This window comes from Xylocopa sonorina, chromosome 6, assembly GCF_050948175.1.
Source record: "Xylocopa sonorina isolate GNS202 chromosome 6, iyXylSono1_principal, whole genome shotgun sequence".
Lineage (NCBI taxonomy): Eukaryota > Metazoa > Arthropoda > Insecta > Hymenoptera > Apidae > Xylocopa > Xylocopa sonorina.
Genome location: NC_135198.1, coordinates 12,919,501 through 12,938,251, shown reverse-complemented (window position 1 = coordinate 12,938,251; position 18,751 = coordinate 12,919,501). Strand labels below are relative to the sequence as shown.

Here is an 18,751-nt window from a genome sequence, read left to right as displayed (position 1 = left end):
GGAAAATCGCTGGTTGATTTCACCCTCGAGCCGCCCCCTTCGGCTGTTACCCTCGTCGCGTTCTCGCTTCGAGTCGAACCTCGTTTTCCACGCGGTGGATTCGGGCAGGGTAAACTGGCCGATCTGCCACTGTCATTGGACAACGTCCAAGGCGGCGTCGCGATTGCAACAACAAGTACCGCACCGGAAGAGCGGAGAGAGCGTGACTGCCGTTGCGCCTGAGGGGACGGGATGGAACACCTTGCAGATCTCCCGGATATCGGCCCGTTTCCAACGTCTCGACCCTTTTCTTCCCGCATTCTTTTATTCCTCGCTCTTCCTCTGGCCCACCAGCGCCCTCCGGGAGGAGGAGAACGGGGCGACTTAATCGCGTTTGGCCGTGGTCCAGGGCACGAGCAAAGTTACCAGAAGCTTGCCGGTCGGTCACAGTTATCCTCGGAAGTATACGTTTGTTTCATCCGGTTGCGGCGATGCAGCGGTCGACGGGGGCCGCTCGTTTAGTCGTTAATTCAACCCCTACTGGCACCGAGGGCTCGTTACTTTTCTCCTTTTTACCGGCTCGCTCGAGCCACAGTGGTCGCGAGACTGCGTTGCCTTTTTCTTTCTGCCCTTCCACGTGCACGATTGTTCCGCGCTTTTTCAGCCCCCAGTAATCCCCTGCCGGTCACCGGACGTAGACGCTCGCCAAAAAGAGCCGCCCTTAAAGTGCCTCCCGCGGGACAAGAATTTTTTTCAACCAACGCCACTGCCTCCGCTGCCAGTCCGCGCTTGTTTCCAGCCGTTTCGAACACCGGTGGTGCAACTTTGCGAGCAGTCCTAGTCCGTTGTCGGTTTTCGGGAAATTCCTTAAACCAACCTTCCGCTCGACCACCCCCAGCGATTGTTTCGCGCAACTTCGAGCGGAGCGCGCGTTCTCCTTCCCTCGCGGACGAGATATTTAGAGTTGACGTTGGTCGATGGTCGACTAGGTCGGTTAGAAAGTATTCGTACGCTGTTGTAAAAAGAAATCTGATCGAAAAGTCCACGAATGGACTGTCTACGATGAGAGAGAGAGAGCGAGTTTCGTTCGTGAAAGGATCGTCATTTTGGATCACGATACGCTTTTAAGGGGATCAGTAAGTTTCCGCGATAAACGGGAAGTTTCTCTTGACGAGCGGCTGACCGTTAACGATGTAACAAGTTGCTGCAAGTAGCTACGCGTCGGAATTAATTCGCGCGAACAATGCGAAACAAGCTGGCGGATCCGCCCCTCGAGTTAATGCCTAACGATCGAGATATATTTAATCCTTGTCGCCCGAGCAAGTTTCGCGAGTTCATTACGAATTCCGGTGCGTCCCCGCGCCGTCTTTCAGGCATTAAATTAATAACCGCGCCGCCGTTTCGATAGGATTTCGCGAATTTTCCCAGCGACTCCGCTCGAACAGACAACGCCTCGAGTCGTCTCATCGCGTCTCTGAAAAACGCCTGGAGGGCCTTCAACTTTCGGTCGAAACATTCGCCTCGAAATCGAATAATAATTCCATCAGCTCGTTTAGAAGCTAAACCTGTCGCCTTATTCCGCACCATCGCTGTTCGCGACGAGCAAGACCTCTCTCATCGACGATGCACCCACCCATGATTACACGCTCGCTTTCAGTTCGACAAGACGTGCTCGAGCGGATTCGCCTAGTTCGACGAGAGTCTCTCGCTGAATTACCGTTGCTCAGACAACGAGCCAGCGACTGGAGATCCTCGGATAAGCGGGCCGTCTGGATCTTTTCCGGGACTGCGATCCCCTTCCTTCCGTGAGGCGGCGCATTAGGGAACGGTATGAGAAACAGCCTCGAACCGTTCGCACGGCGTAGACAGGGAGCAGAACGAGCAGGTAACCGGGCCGCGGGTACGCGCGTTAATTACCATTACGGCTCGTGCACGCGTCGCGTCGCGAACGGCGATGGCATTAGCCGTAAGAATACCATAACACCGCGAGCTCGCGACGTTTCCCATTACCCACGGGCCACCGTTCGTATTAATAACCGTAACCATGAATATTAACCACGCGCCTCCGGTTTCGAGCAACAAAGGGAACGACAGACGTTTCCCTTCCGCTGCCACCTGCTTCTGTGCACCTCGCGAAATCCTGCGAGGGATCCTGATCGACGAAAGCGATCAGCGCGCTTTTGTTTTCGCTCGTGAACGCCGCGCGCGACAAAAATACCCACCCTGGCGTTGCTCGCGGATTACGTCAATGCCCGCGACGCGGTTCATTTATTTTCACGGATCATTATACGAGACGTAATGGGACGCCGAGGAAAAAATCGCGGATCAGCTTTTAACAGACCGTTTCGAAACGCTTTAATCCCCGGGTTCGCGTTTCGCGCAATTCGAGCACCGGCTGACAAATTTTTTTTTTTATCATTCCTCGCGGGACACACGTTCGAGTTCATACAATTTTCAGGGATTATATTCGTTTCGAATTACCCGCGTTCGCCGGTGTAAAGGCAGCTTCGTTGCAAAAATTATTCTTTCTCAACGATAAAGAAAGTATTAATTCTCGATGATAAAGAGAGATTAAAGGAATAGCACGTGCGAGAGGTAAAAGAGACGATCGTTCGAGTTCGTCTCGAGGCCTCTTCACGACGGGGGTGGTATTTAAACGAGACTCTCGCGGCGCGCCCCTCGCGAAGCTGTCCAGCTCAGGTTAAATTATATACACGAGCCCAGCGTTCGCGTTTCTGGAATCGTGCGAGATGAAAAGGGGCGCGCTTTTGTACCCGCGCGCGGTTCTTCCGCGTCTGCTCGGGGGTGAAAGCGAACGCGAGAGAGGAGAAATCGCGTGCTCCGCGAGATTGAAACGTTCGCGCGCGAGACACCCCCCGATTCGATGACAAAGCTTCCGTTTTAAATCGACGGAGAGCGGAGAAAGTGGTTTCACGGTTACGAGACAGCTAACGACGCTTCTGGTACGATGACTCTTCCCAGAATTCAGACGATTCCCTTCAGAGAGCTTTTAACAGCTGATGGCGATAGGCGTTCGGTTCGAGCGAGATTGAAAATTGACCGGTGGTTTTCCAGCGACTGCACCGTGCGAGCGTGCCCTATTTTACGTAAATCTGCATTCGAGCTGGCCGGCTGGTGATCCTGGCTAAACTCGCCGCTTGGAAAGTATATTTATCGGTGGAAAATGCGAGATGGTTTGCGAGCGTATGCAAATTCGTCGCGGGAGGGCGCGCGTTTTATCGCCGCGGGAGCGAACGCGCGAAAATGAGAGCGGGCCCAGCCAGGACGAGGGGGTGGCGGTTCGAGCCGAAAGCGAAGCTACTTGACGGCAGGCGGCGGGATAAACTTTATGATTGCCACGCTTTCGACGAGATCCCGTCGTTGAAAAGTGTTCGTAACGAAGCGCGACGCGCATAAAGATCCCCCGCGTCCCTTGGATAATGGCCCCCGCGCGAACTCTAAATTGCCTGTTAAAAATCCTGTTGACTTTCCCGCTTTGTTTACCAGCGCCGGCATCTCGTCCAAAGAGTCTCGCGGAATTTCTCCTTCCCGTCTTTTCTTCATCCTTTTCCAGTCGCGGGATACAATTTATCGCTGGTCCCGCTTAAAGGATAACGCGCCTACCGAATTTCATAGAGAACTTCTTAACCGCGTCCACTCGTTTCGTTGTCGATGCGTAGGCAATCGAGCCAGGGGAATGGCAAATTGATCGACCTCTTCGAAGTCGATCGTTTTCGTGTTCGAGTGTTAACCAGGCGCGATTCGGTGTTGAGCTTGTTAAACCAACGGCGGATCGAGTCGATCCGTTTCACTTCTGAATTATTTACTCGAGCAAATCCGACAGCTCGCGGTGTCAAATAATCGAGGGCCAAATTCACCGGAACCGGCGAACGACCGCGCGCGGAAGAATCCTCCATCGAGAGTCGACTCTGGAGACTCGTGCAAGTGGAAAAGGATCGCGTCTGGTCGGACACAGGTTCGATCGAAATTTCCTTACTCCGGCTGGTGGTTCGAACTCTGCCATTTCCCGCCACGGTTCTCCGTTTACCGCGAACGATTGGAATGGGCCATGGTTCTTGGTATCGGGAATATTTCCTCCTCGATTCGGCTCTCGATCCTTTTACAACGGTATTACACGTACTGGTGGCGAGTACGTAGCTCGCATTTCCATTTTCTTGTTTATCGGATCGCCAACGTTCCCGCATCGATGTCCCGTTTGTTTGCGCATAAATATTGATGCCGCGACCCTCGCGAGGAGGCGGAGGCTGGTCCTTTCGAGGGCGAACGCCGCTCGATCCGAGTCGTGATCCGCCTCGAGAGCGACTGGAGAGTGTATTCTTTCTCGAACGCGTCCCTCCTCGAGGATCAACGTCTAAGCTCATTTCCCTTCTAACCTGGTCGATGGCAAAAGACATCGTCTCCACGGTCGCGACACCGCGTGTCCTCGTAATTAACGGCAACAGAGGGTACTCTCGTGTTATACTTTGGCTGACATGGGCGTCGAATCGATAACGCTCCTGCCGGGGGCCGACAAAAGAATAATCGATAGGTCGCGAAATTAATTAGTACTAGACCAGAGAGTGCCTCGTCGCCGTCGGTCCATTATTCATTCGGATGTAAATGAATCCCCGCGAATTCGAACATAAAACAATCGCTCCGCCCCGGCACGGGAGGCTTTGTGGGCCCGCGTGTCGCGCGGATGGCGCCCGCTCCGCGTTTCGACACTTTGTTACCTGATAAATATGAACGAAATGCACTGCGAGCACCCTCCAACCCCCCACGTCCTCCGACTACGAGGCGAGGCGAGGCTTTTAACAACCCTTGCGGCCGTTAAAAGCGACGAGCGCGTCATGGATTCGACCCTCTTAAAGCGGACGATCGCCGAGCCGCCCCTTCGCCAATTACCAAAATTCCTTTCGACCGCGGCAGCCGCTCGCGAACGCTGCACAATATCCAGCGTTTAACCAGCACGACGAAAAAGGGGGTTCACGTACGTGTCTAACGGAGGCGATCCACGGGGCGCGGCTTCCGGTGATTTATTAATTTTCATTAGCCGACTGGTTTACTACGCGAAGGTGAGTCAGCGTAACAGTCGCACGGCGGGTGGAGGACGGGAATAGAGAGGGTTCCCTGTTTGCAGAGTCCCCGAGAGGATCCGGTTGCCGCTCGTTAACCTATTAACATTTTATTGCCGGCAATCTTTCCTGGTTCCTACCAGCGCACGTACAGCCAGTCCGGGAGCTGGCAGTGGAGCCGTTTCGGTGGTAACGAGCAATGGACGCCGGTGGGTTAAGACCATCCGGGGGGAGTGTTTCCGTTTCGTAGGTAAGAGGCACGTTCAATGGTTCTCGGGGAGATTTGTGAGTGGAAAACGGTGGAAATGCGAGCTCGCACGCCCCTACGAACGAAACGCGGAACGCTTACGGAACGATTCTTTCGGCGGCGCCACGTTTCCGCTCGTTCGAAATCATTCTTTGCTCTCCTCGCATACGCGAGCACGAATCTTGTCTCGTTCTCGTTGGGTAATTACGCGGCGCTGGTCGAATATCGAGTCGAGCGATGAATAATGGAATCGAATCGTTGATCGTAAACGGATTTATGAGGAGCAGGAGGCCTCGTCGCGGATATGGGATCGCGTAGGACTGCGCGGGTACGCGAACGGTTCCGCTTACGGTCCGATAACTCGGGACGCGTCGTAAAACCGGCGGTCGCGGGCTTCCTCGCGATCTAATCTCGTTCCAGGGTGGCCTTTACGCGCGGCTCACCCCGGCATAACTCGCGCGCCCTCCGCGGCGTCGTCAAAATTTCCGTCGATTCTCGAACGACGTCGCTCCTCGCGCTCCTTCGCGCCACGGTTCTCCACGCCACCCCTTCTCTCCGCCTCTCTGCTCCATCCTGAATCGGATTCTATTCATTAATTTCTCGCCAGTGGCGGCCCGTTCAGCCGCGTTTCAAAGAGTTCCGCCGAAATACGAGTTTCGCGAGGCTGCAATCACGTAATAGCTTGCGCGTCGCGTCGAAATCGATGGGAACCGGATATAGATGTCGATAGAATTATCCACAGTCAAGGAACGAAACCTCGTCCAGCAAACGAGCAATGTTTCATTCGGTAAATAGTTTCTCTTTTTGCGTTTTTTTTTTTTCGTTCGAAGAGAGGAAAATTGAGAGGGTAGACGCGGGGCTCCGGCACGCGTCTCGCAATTAGAACGTTTACACGTTAATTCACGGGCGAGGGGGCGCGAAGAACGCCGCGACGTCGCGCGGAAGCACTCTCGATAAAGGCTCTTACGCGACGGTGCACTTTTGTCAGCCGGCTGAAAACCCCCCGGTACTTACGGATGACAAATTAGCGAGATAACTACTGCCGGCCGGATAATAAACGCCCAGGAACGCGGCTCCACGTAACGCCGACGCACGAACGTGATAATTTCCGAATAATTGCCGGCCGCAAACTTAGACGGTCGATCGAATTCACGGTGCTCTTGGTTTAAACGAAACGCGAGAGAACCTGCCGCGACGCGAAGACACGCGAACGATGGACGATCGCAAAAAAAAAAAAAGAAAGGGAGAAATCGTCATCGTCGAATCGAAGGAAAACTCGCATCGCTGCCTTCGTTTGCTTTTACAACTATCCAGCCAGAGATTGGTCCTGGTCGCACGGGGCGCCCAAGCGAAGTCTGTTTTCCTTTAATAACGCGCAACGAGTCCCGCGCCCGACCGTCCGTTTAATCGGCGATCCGAAACGATCGCTCTCGCTGGCAATCTCGAAACGGCGTGGTCAGGCGTCGCCGTTCCCACGCAAACTTGTTTGTTGCTTAATTCGATTGACGCGTAATTTTGAGCCGCGTCGGAGCCCGCTTTCAAGTTAATTGAATGCTCGCGCGGAAAATTAATGTCGCGAGGCAACGTCGGGGCTCCTTTCACCGCCCGTCCGCCCCGCTCGCTCGCGTAACAGCTTCCCTATCGGCGCAGACCCCGGCGAAATTTCTTGCCGCCGACAAAGAAACAAGCGCCGGAACCAGCGTCGGAGGGCGGAAGCAGATTCTATTACGCGCGACATCGCTGAGTTTCGCTGGTGGTGGCGAGGCGACGGGCGTTCTCCAGCTCGACGCTCGCTCGTGAAATCCGCGCGAGGGAACCACGGACAGTTCTTTCGGGGGCGGGCGTGCTCGCTCGTGATTACGCGGCCGCTCGAGAGAGATGATGTGGCGATTTTACGCTCACGAACCGGCCGCGGACACGTTCGATTTTACGACGGAGACTCGTACTCGGAGCGGAACGAACGGGCTTCCGCCGGTCCGTGCCGCGGACACTAATTGAAAATTACGACGGGGGTACACGTCCGCCGCGTTCCCCTCAACCATCGCCGCGAACGATTTTTCTCCGCAGACTTTACGACACTGGACGCTTGCCTCCTCCTGCTCCACCCCCAAGCGCGGCCTCTCGAACAATGCGATTAACACGTTCGTTATCCGCGTTCTATTCGCGTAACTACCCGCGTCGCGTTTGCTTATTACCATTATGAAACACTTTACGAGACGCCAGACCCGCGGCGTGGCCCAGAGTGTCGAAGTTTCCTCCGTTTCGAACCGGCTGGCTCAAGAAATTAGAGAGAGCGCGGCGATGCCCTCGGAACTTTCGTGCGACGAGTTGTTGATTAATCCGCCGGTGGTAATAAAACCGGAAATATATCGATGGACGTTATAAAACTGGCTCGAGCCATCCGCTGATAATTCCGTTGAGGTGGAAACGAGTTTTCTTCGCGAGTCGTAAATCTGCGATGGACGGCCGCGCGTGAGCGCGCGTTTCAATCGTGAGAAGAGAGTAGAGAGGCCGTCGCAAGTTTTTGGCCGATAATCGGATCGGGGGCCACTTTCTTGCACGTGTTGCCGCGATTAATCAATTACGAGTGGGTCCATGATAAATTCCGTAAAAATTCAACCCCCTCCTCGTTCCGCTCGCGCGATCTCCCAGCGACGCTGCGCGCGTTTTTCACCACCCCCTTCTTTTTTTTTTTTTTTTTTCCGCCACGGCACGCGTCACGCTCCGCCGCGTTCCATCGAACTCTCGCTCTACGCGGCGCATGAAAAATTCACCCCTTCGGCCTCTAATTATTTTTTCGAGCGTATACACCCAACGGAAGTGACACTTTCCCATCGATTAGCCCAGTTTTTTCCTCCGCGACTACCGACGAGAACATCCGCCCACCGACGACTAATTACGCCAGGCCATTAGAGAGTGCCTGCGATGTTCTCGAGCCGAAAACACGTCGCGATTCAGCGCGGGGAGCCGAGCTTGAAAAGCGAACGGTTGACGCTCGTGAAGAGGCGCGGCTCAAAGGCGAATCGGTTGACAATGTCGCGCCGTTTCGAAGGGTGGATCGCGAGCGGGGGCGCAGCGTTGCTTGCGCGTTCTCACGGACCGAAAAGCCAGGCGAAAATTAAGGGAGAGCCGAGCGATTCCGGTTACAATGCGCCTCGCTTCGCTGAGAAGTCGCGCGCACGCACGTGGACAGGCTCGTGGCGCGCGAATGCATCATCTTCGAGGAGCGGGACCGACAAAAGCGGCGCGGGAGAAACGGGGAACCTTGCCAACTCGGTTGAGTCATCTCGAAGAAGAGGGCCGCGCGGCTCTCTCGCTATAATCGTTCCTCCGTGGACAGTAAATCCGGCCGAAAGGCCGTCTGAAATCACTCGCGCAGGCCCGTGTTGGCCGCTCGCGGGGCCACGTTTCTTCGCTCCGGATTTTCCGCGGCGACGAACAGCGATTGCGTTGTTAATCTTGGAAAAAAGGGTGGAGGAGGAGGAGGGTCGATCGCGAGGATCGAGGCGACACGGAGGAAGGGGCGGGTAAAAATTTTGGAACCGATTCAAGCGAAACGATTAAGGGGCGAGCGCCCCTTTTATTTTCCTCGCTGGGATTCCGGGGCCGGTGGCAATAAAAGAAATCGAGCGTAATAATGGCGATTATGTCGTTACGATCGATCGGTGGGCGGCACGCGACGACCGCCACGGCCAGAAATCGATGTCACACGCGAATATTATTCTTGGCAACGATATCAGAAGCTCGACGAGCGTTGAATCACTACAATGCTTAGCGCGAGGGCGCCGGGGACGATGAGGAACGACGAGAAAACGAGCGGCGAAAGTTCGCGGGCCGTTGCTCGAAATCGGTGCCAAACACGAAACGACTTGGTTAATCGGGAATTAGTCCTGGGGAACAGGCGAATTTGTCGTGCGTTGTCCCGGTTATAAATGTGTCGGGAATAGTCGGAACTTTTCCGCCGTTCGTACGAAACCCTTTCGCCTTCGTTAAATTCGAGCCACGCCATTAAGGGGCTGTTTCATCCCCCTCTCTCTCTCCTCGCGTCGTGGCTGCGTTCGTCAGAAATGAATAGTTTCGCGTGGGCTGCGACGAGTCATTACCCGAATAGTTTTCCCGATGCACGCGAAACCCTCGCATATTCCAGCCGACGATTTTTTAGAATGCCTCCGCTTGTTTTTCAACCGTAGCCAGGCATTTTCTACTCATAAATAGTAATAAGCTGCGCGCGAGGACTATATTTTTCTATATTTCCCGGGGTGGAAGCAGACTCACCGTTTGTGTTGAATCCTGAGGCCTCTGCGGGGGTGCAGCGGTATGCCGTCTTTCAGCCAGTGCACCCTCGGGGGTGGGGAGCCCCTCGTTCGGCACACCAGCCTCACTTTGTCCCGTAACCTCGCTATCGAGTCCCTGAGCTCGGACAACGTAACCTCCCTCACTGAAATCAGACGTAAGGCTCGTTAAAATTGTATCTCTCACCCTCTCACCTGAATTAGATTAGAGAATCAGCGTCGATTCCAGTTACGCTCCTTTTCTACGTCGCCGTCGACTCCGCTGCCTTTGGCCGCGAGCCGGACTTTTTTAAGCCCCGCTCTCAGCGCTCGAAAATTCGTCGAACACCTGTCGACAGCTGTAACCGAACGTGGACCAGGAATATTCGAAAGCCGATTAAGGAGAAAGTTGCGAACGACGTGGACCGGGTCCGTGGGAAATTCTGACGCGTAATGAATTTCGCGACGGCTAAATCCACCCCCCGTTGAAAGAGAATTCTTAAACCGGCCACTTGCCAACTTTTCGTTCAACTACGCGTCCCGAACTTCTGGCGAAACTTCCGCCTGAAATCCTATCGCAGTTTTAATAAACTTTCCGAGGGCCGTATTTCTCCCTCGCGAGATGGAGCGACCCCGTGTCGAGGCGATGCTTGCCTTAGATCGCGCGATTTTTTTATGCCAGCGATCGCTCTCGCGTACGAACAATAACGCTGTTTCGTTTTTATCAAATCTCCTACAGTTTCGACGACTCTGCGAAGCTTTTTTCCTCGTCCTCGCGAGGACTCGCAAGCCCTTCGTCGAAATGAAAAATACCAGAAGCAGCCGGGGGCTCGCGTTCGAAGTGGCGTCCCTTTTGGAACGCGACGCCCGAAACTGCTCATTTCGTCGGAGCATTGCATTTCCGCGGACGCTAACGCTGAACGAGGCGCTATCGAGTAACGACAACTTTGAAAACCGATCGAGTTCCGCGACACCGGAACGATTGCCACACGAGATACCCGGTGGCTACGAGCACGATCGTCCGACCGCGCGAAATTTACATTCTACCAGCGGATGCACCTCGCGACGCAAGAAAATCCACTAGCCACCTTTTCATCTCGATCCCATCGACCGTCCGTACAATCAACACTCGCGGATTAAACGAGCTCGCGGGACCAGAGATATCGGACCTGTCGTCCATTCAAAGTCGCAGACCGGCAAGCCTCGTCGTGTTTAATCCAATGAAACTCATTCCCGCGAGTCGCACAATACACCCCCTGTTCCTCTTCCATTCGTATCGAGTCCCGACGAGATCAAGCGACTGAATAACGACAGAGAGAGAGAGAGAGGGAGAAAGAGAAAGATGGTCTGTGTATAGGTCGTGGATTTCCGGCGCGTTTCGCGGGCCAGCGTCGCGAAGAAATCCTTTGCCGCGAGTCCCAGCATTATTTTCCCCCGTGGAGAACGTCGGACTTTCTCGGCCGAACGCGACGAACACGTTCAATGAGAACGCCGTTCCATTATACGGCGCGGGCCGCGGAGAATAATAATAACGGGGGCGGCTCTGTCGGTTCTTTGCCTCCTTCCCTCTGTAACGACTGGTACACACGCTTGCTTCTCGTTACCGAGGTTTCGTAATAATCGTGCGAGGAGAAAAAGCGTCCCCGTGCTCGATGACGGAGGGGGTGGTTTTCGCCCTGGGGCGATGAATTCGAAGGCGAGCCCCTCGTTTGACCCCGAGGGGGTCTCTGTTATCGCGCTGGCCCTCCGCGGGGCTTTAAATTGGGTCCAGATCAAAGCACGGGGCGAAGTGGGTCGGTGGTAATTCTAATTTCAGCCCCCGCGAACTTCCGCTCCTCGCGGGCTTGTCTATTGTAGGGGGAATATAAAGGATAAAAATGGGATCGCGGCTCGCCTCGCTTGCCGCTTTGTCGCTGATCCTTTCTGATCCCTTCGTAAGTATTACTCGGAGACTTTGCTCGTACCCGCCGGCTCCATTCTGCGCGTTCCATTGGGAATAACAGCGACGCGGGGAACGGCGTTCGTAAATATTGCCAGGATCGACGCGGTAATTAACCCCCTCGAGCGTTGTAATCGTAAACTCGAAGTCGACGAGGACTGGACTCGCGAGATCCAAAAATCGACTCCGTACCCGGGGGATTAATCGAGCGAGATTGGTAACAGAAACTGGACGCGGAATTACGGTAATAAGCCGGCGAATCCGTGGCGCGGGAGTCACGGTTGCGAAACTCGAACCGCTTCGCAGGGTTTTGCATCTCCGCGGTTTAATGCGAACACCGCAGGAATTCGCGATCGTCAAGAGGCACCAACCCCGCAATCTCGCTCGCTGTTTCTTTCGTCAGAACGTCCAGCAATTTTTCAAGCCAGCCCTACTTTCACGCCGCCAGCCATTTGGGACCCGTTGCGCCCGGTGTGTTTCGACTAGCGTGCTCCGCGTAATTACACCCCACGCCACCCCTGGGGGTGCCGGAACGCGACGCTCGAATTATCCCAGACGTTCCGCGTCGCGGCGAGAACGCCTCCGGGCGTTTAATACGTTTCCATCAATGTCGTCGGTCGTCGCGTTACCCGAAACTTACCGCCTGCCGACTTCCTGTTCGCCGCCAGGCGATCCTCCGCGTCGTTGACGCGTACGAACCAGCTTCTCACCCTCGACGGGAGGAGGGCCGCCTATACAACTCGCCAAACCGACTCCACGGATTTGACGGTTAACGTTTACAACGCGTGGCATGCGATCTCGTCGTTTCCACTCGAGATTCCGTGCCCTGCATCGTTCCGCGGCGACTTCAAGAGGCGAGTCGTTCTTTAAGCGACGTTTCAAGTAGTAGTACGAGTCAACGCGTGCAGGCTCGAGGGACGCGCGAGGTAGGTTTCGATGAAAAATGCAGGGGTTGGAGAACGCTCGCAGCCTCTGCGGCATCTGCGGACGATACGGTTCGAGTTAGCGGTCGGGTCTCGACGGGAACGATCGCAGTGGAACGGATCAACGCATCGGCGGACGTCAGCGGCGCGCACCTGTTTAGCCACGGCGCCGGTTATCGGCTGGTCGTAAATATATATATTTTTTTTTAGAGTCCAGCGAATTTATTTCTCGATTCGTTTTATTTGCGCCCGCGCCGCAGACAGTCGTCCACCCTCCCCACACCGCGGTGGCCCGACGCGGATCGAAACGCAGCTGCCGCAACATTTTTACAACCCTCCCCCGGTAGCGGATTAATAATTTCTTACCGCGACTGGTAAACCGGCGAAGTCGCCCTTGCGTTCATTAATTATGACGCCCGCAATTTCCTGGCGTACCCGAATACCTTGGGGATCGGAAAAAATGCGTCGCTTGGCGATACACTCGCGCGTTCCTCTGCAATTCGATGCTCGTTCGAGCCTCGTGAAACGTTGCGTTCCGATGGACGGTTTAACGCGAAACGTAACGATTTTTCTCCACTTCTTTCTGTTTTTTTTTTTCTTTCAGTCGAAACCTGCACGAGTATTTGTACGAAATTCTCGTTTCGAAAATATTTACACAATCTCTCTGGATATCCGCGGAATATTCAGAGTTCCACCATTTCTTTGGCAATGTTTCGTTAGTGGCTGGAGGCGTCTTCGAAGGAATCGGGTGGAGCGATCTCGTTAATACGGTTCCCTGGGAGCCGGTTGGGCCGTTTGAAAAAGCGGAACCGTCGGTGCGGTTGGATTAAGTCGCAGGAATATTAATTCGAGCCCATAGCTAAAGTGCTTTTACGCGTCCAGCTGAAAGCGGTCGAAAGCCGGTCGGACCGGGGCCGGGCGATGCCTGAAATTCACTTCGAGGCAAGAGGATTTCGCGTCTGATTCCCGGCGTCGCTTGCTGGCTGGCTGGCCGAGTCTATTCGTTATTAACCGGCTACGTATGTGCGGGTACGTACGGCGGCGCGAAAAGGGGTGGAGAAAAACCGAAGAGCGCCAGAGATACGGATGGCAGAGGGGTGGATAGAGAGAGAGAGAGAGAGGGAGAGAAAGGGTGGAATGCACAGAGACGCAAAACGAGCACGAGGCGAGGGCGGATGGAAAGAGGCGAAAGCTGGATATTCATGGTATTCCCATGTTGCCGGAGGCCGCCGCGTGCGGTCCTCACTGCGAAACGTCATTTAACGATTAGCCGTGCGAACTGACGGCGAAATTCAAATTTAAATGGCACTCGCGGGAGAACTCGATCGAGGCCGAGTTCTCCGGGACCCCTGAATTTATGCTGGAATTGCGCCGCAATTGTCGCGGTAACGGGCTGCGAGCTGTCGACGATGGGCGTTCACCGTCAAGAAGAGTAGTCGCTCCCGTGGACCAGCCACGTCAACGCGCGACGTCTCGTTCCGCTCGATTCGCGACTTAAAAGAACCTTTAGCTAGGCGAGTGGATCGAACGCGTTCGAGTCGAAGGAGAATGGCCTCGTAAAAGTTAGCGGGCGACATTAGCATTCGAATATTCTCTCAGTCGGAGGAAAATCGTGCGCGAAATCGTCTCTCGTTCAAGGTGTATCTCCTCGATTCATTTGGCCGTCCTCTAGATCGATCCTATCCGGCTGGGCAACGACGGAGTTCGACGCTTCCAAGGAAAGCAGCGCCATTGAACGCGGGGCGACGATTAAACGTTTTCAATCCCTGGATTCCTCTGCTAACTGATCTTTTTTGCCTCGTCGGCCCGCTCGACGATCTCTCGTCTCCGCGTTGCTCCGAGTTTTTCATCGCGCCTCGATGTTCAAAGCCAGAAGGGGCTGAGAAAGGAGAGTTAAAGGGGACGGACGTCGAGCACGGCGTCTCGAGCACGGGCACGAAGAAACCCCTCTGAATCGGAATTATCGTCGATCTTTCGCGTCGATCGACGGTGTTCGCGAAAGAGAGTGGACGAAGTGGGGTGGACCCGGAAGAGGGAAGAGCGAGGAGGCGTCTGTCAGGCGGCGTGTCACGACCCGCTACAAGGGATGAAACACGCTGAACGACTGGCGAAGAGAGCGGCGAGGTTGATTAATGAACGCGTCGCCGAAAGAGCAAAATAACAAATAGCGCGTTGGCCCTCCGGCTGACGCGATGGCGGCCCCGTTCGAGGCCCCGCGTTTCGAAACGGGGTTGCGGCAACCGCCCACGCCAGCGCCGCTTGATTCATAGTTCCCGCGGTGCACCAACGGCCTGTGACGAGGCGCAACCTCGTGTTAAGCGCACGGCCGACTTTTCCCGCTCCTCCCTGGCCCCCTCGATAATTGATTGTTTCGCGCCCTTCGACCCTGGCGCCGACCCCGTTTCGTTTCGTTCTTCCCCGCCGAGCCGACGACTATTGCGTTCCGCAGAGAGCAACGAAGCGCCGTCGTCGTTCGTCGATAGCGTATCGAAACGCAGAAAATATTTCCGTATATACGTTCCGTGGAAAACTTGCAATTGTATTTTATTTTATTTGATTCTTTTCCCTCCGTTTTGCCAATCGACCTTTGTAAAATAGCAAACGAACAATATTCGTAGATTCGGCAATCGGTTGATCCCGTACGCCGCTTACCAACTCGGGATTGTTATTTTCCGGCGTGCAATTTGCCCCGACGGGACGCGATTAAATCAATTACCCTTTGACCGAGCGGGTTTTGTAACAAAACCTCTACCCCCCCGGAACGCCGATAAAGGGTCGATTATAAAAGGTCCGCGCGTTAAACGCAGTTGTTTTAGGTAACCGTGTGCCTCTCTCGCTTGGTCGCGCACTTTTTTAAACGCCCTATCATCCGCACTGGCTCCTATTACACAGACCGTCGAATCGTTTTATCGAGTGGTCCGCGTATCCGTGCAACGTGCTTCGAATCGATGAATTACGCAACGTCCGCGGGATCTTTGATCGCGATGCGGGCCTCGAAGAGATAGCGTTCTCATCGTGGCATCGCGACAACGCACGCGACGCGCACCCCCGCGAATCCTCCACCCTTGCACCACCCACGTCTCTCCCCTTCTTCGACCGTCTATTCTGTACGCGTGACGCCGCGTCAACGAAGGGGTTCGCGCGCCGTTTGTTCCCGCGCGACGTCGATATTCAAATCGACCGGCTCGATCATCCCTCTGATATCACTGGCGATGAGAATTGTTCGCACCGCCTCTGGATATCCTGTTGCCGTCTTCTCACACAATTTCGATTCGAGACCGCTGATTACGCGCGATAAAATATATCGACAGCCCGTAGAGGAACTCGAGAAGACAATACACTATAGAGCGTGTCGGATACAGAGAAGAATTCTGTAGAAATGAAATCCTGCAGAGAGGACAGATATATGGAGATGCGAGACGGAAAAAAGAAACGAGAGTTCGCACTGGTTCGCCGCGGGTTCTTTGACGAGATGAATATTAAACGCGGCAGGCTGAATAGTTGATTCTCGAAAAGCACCCTTTAACGCGGCGTTATATCGCGAGCTATTTAAACAGCTGGCGAAGAACGGCACACGTTCCACGGGAGACAAAGGCTCGCGCCCCTTCCTAGCCCCTCGTTGCGGTTCGTTACCAGACGATTTTCGTAATCGACCAACTTCCGGGTCGGCCGTCATAATTCTCGATGCGCCGGAAGATTCGATATCGCGGCGGTTTCACGCTGCGCCTGCCCGTCCAACCCTTCGCGAGACGATTAATGCGGGTACGCGTGCGTGTACCCTGGTCGCCTGTTTCGCGCCTTTGTTCGTCGCCGTTTCCGGCTCAGCCACCAGCTGCTGATTGAGACCCACGCGCGTAACTGATTACCGATCGGTGCCTGGCAAATATTTAATCGCGATCGATCGCTCGAAACCCTCTGTTTTTCATCCCCCCACGGACGATCACCGTTGTCGAATTAATTGGCCGCCGCGCGGCGTCGATACCCTCGTTTTTTCTCTGCTCGAAACCGTCGCGAGCCCCCATCGATCTCTCGCGCGCGACTTTCGAACTTTTTTCGCACGCGTCGTATACACGGATCGTAAACGGAATCGATTCGAGGGTCGATCCAGGCGGCCGTTCCCGGATGCGAATCGCGGGGGATCGTTAGCGGGAGTGCGAAACGACGCTCGTTCGAAAAGTTGCGCGATCTGTTCCCGGTAATTCACGAACTTGCCTACTAACCGTAAAATCCGGCCAACTTTTCCGGGAGAACCCCTTCCTCGTTCGTTACTTCTCCGGCCCCGCTCGCGCGTACCTCGCGAGGGACGTCGCGAACGAGAGAACACGCGAATCGCTCGACGCTTTCCGCCCTTTTCCTGGTGGCGCACGCGAAACCTCCCACGCGCCTTCGATCTCTCTCGTTACTCGATGTAAAGGGTCGAAGGTGAACGCGAGAGAAGAGCAACCGGGGCTCCCTTCTCGCGAGAGGTTGCAACAACAGCAGGAACGGCGGTCGTGGCAACTTCTCTTCCCATTACCTCGGCGGAGGAAAATTACGCGCGAGCTGCTCGGAAAGACGGCGGAAGGAAGGAAGCGCAATGTCTTTTTTTCCCCAGCGTTTCTTCGTTTTAATCACGGACGCCTCTGGGAGGAGCACCGCGGCGATACAGCGCGGCCTTTATCTTTATTCACCCTTTCCTCGCTACGAGATATCGGTTAAGGAAGACGGATCCTCGTCTTTTAACGATCGCTCGTTTCGCGCGACGACAGCGACCAGGGAGCGTACCCGTTCCTGGGCTCGCTTTACACCAACGCGAACGACGGTTCGAAAGACGCGGAACAAAGGGAATTAGTGATACCAGAACGTCCCGGGCCTTGCGGTTTCCGGTGGCGCCTCGCAAATACTGCGGTTCCGACTAACTGCGAGCGAGGTCCGACGTGTCCTTTAAAACGACGAGGCAACCGCCACGTCCGGAACTGTATCTCTCTTCCGCGAGGATAAAATCGTTCGTGGAATCGTCCAGTAAATCGTGGGGCCATTAAAGAGCGGTGAACGCGACGGACGGGCGTCTCTCCCCGCGCGAGCGACAGACACCCTTCCCAGCGGTCGGGTCCTTCGGATTTGTCGGCGTCGCGGCAACGATATTGGCTCGGACGTAACGGCGCGGCGTTTCAGGTAATAAACCCCCTTCACGCAACCCCGACACACGTATAATATCGGTTTTTACTTCGCCGCGGACCATAAAACTCGGAACGGTTAATTTGTCGAAGCTTTCCACCCCGGGGAAATTGAGTTATCGCGGTACGAGCCTCGAGGCATCCGTCCTCGGGGTTACGTTCCCTTAACCCTCCGCGAGCGCGTCGAGAACCAGGCGAAATTCCTCGAAACGTAAGCGATGCAATTTCGCGTGTAATTTTCCAGGTTAATAACCGCGATGACGTACGTTCGCGAGGGTTGACGCTGCCGGAGAGATTACGATTCCACGACCAGCAGCTTTTTTTCCAGAAGCGAGTAGATTCGGATAGCATTTTACCTGTATGGAAGACAGAAAGGTGACTAACGCTAACTTTCGTCTGGGGAAAAAGAGAACGAGGAAGAGACGAGATATTCAATCGTTCGCGCGCGACGACCAAAGCCAGGTGTCTCTATTTCGTTCCGCGGATGGAAAATCGGACGAACAACGGACCGGATGGACAGCCGATCGCGCGTCGAACGTATCGACCCGGTTGTTCGTCGCACGTGTACGTACACGTCGCTCGGCTTGTCCCTCTGTCAAAATAAAAGAGCGCGTCGCGGGTTTCGCGATGGACCACGATTCATTATTTCGAAGACAGGTCCGCGCCGCATCGATCGAACGCCGCTTTTTCCATCTCGTCGCCATGCTCGTTCAACCACGAAGGGATCTACTCGCGAGGTTGATCCCACGCGTAGCGTCGCGCGCGACGATATCAACGGACCCGTAATTTAAACGATATAATTCGGCGGCAATTTACGAGCGTCAGTCCGCGGGGGTCTCGTGTTTATAAGGAAAAATGAGAAAAGTGAGAACTGGAGGTGCACCGTGGGAAAAAAGGGTGGCGGAAGAAAGGGGCGAGACAGAGGGTGGCAGGGGAAAAAGGAGGACGCAGACGGAAAGGGGTTGGGGCCGGCAAATGGCGGGCGAGGGTCGCGCATAACCGTAGCGCGACGTTCGATAAATTGCCCCTGGACTCTTTTTGGTCTGGCCGCGATATTTTATTTACCAGCTAAATGTATCACTGCGCGCGCGTGCCGCGGGAATGCTCGTGGAATCGGTTTAAGCTTAGCCTCCCTCCTCTTTTTTCCTTCCCGACGAATCT

General features: G+C 54.8%; 1 protein-coding gene across 1 annotated transcript in view; it reads right to left on the bottom strand.

Moving 5' to 3' along the window:
• The window catches only part of Vn (membrane-bound neuregulin protein vein), a 153,350-nt gene that overhangs the window by 46,253 nt on the left and 88,346 nt on the right, over nucleotides 1-18,751 (bottom strand). The window contains exon 2 of the mRNA XM_076897256.1: nucleotides 9,577-9,739. Within this exon, the coding sequence (XP_076753371.1) occupies nucleotides 9,577-9,739 (163 nt within the window). The remainder of the gene's footprint in view (nucleotides 1-9,576; nucleotides 9,740-18,751) is intronic.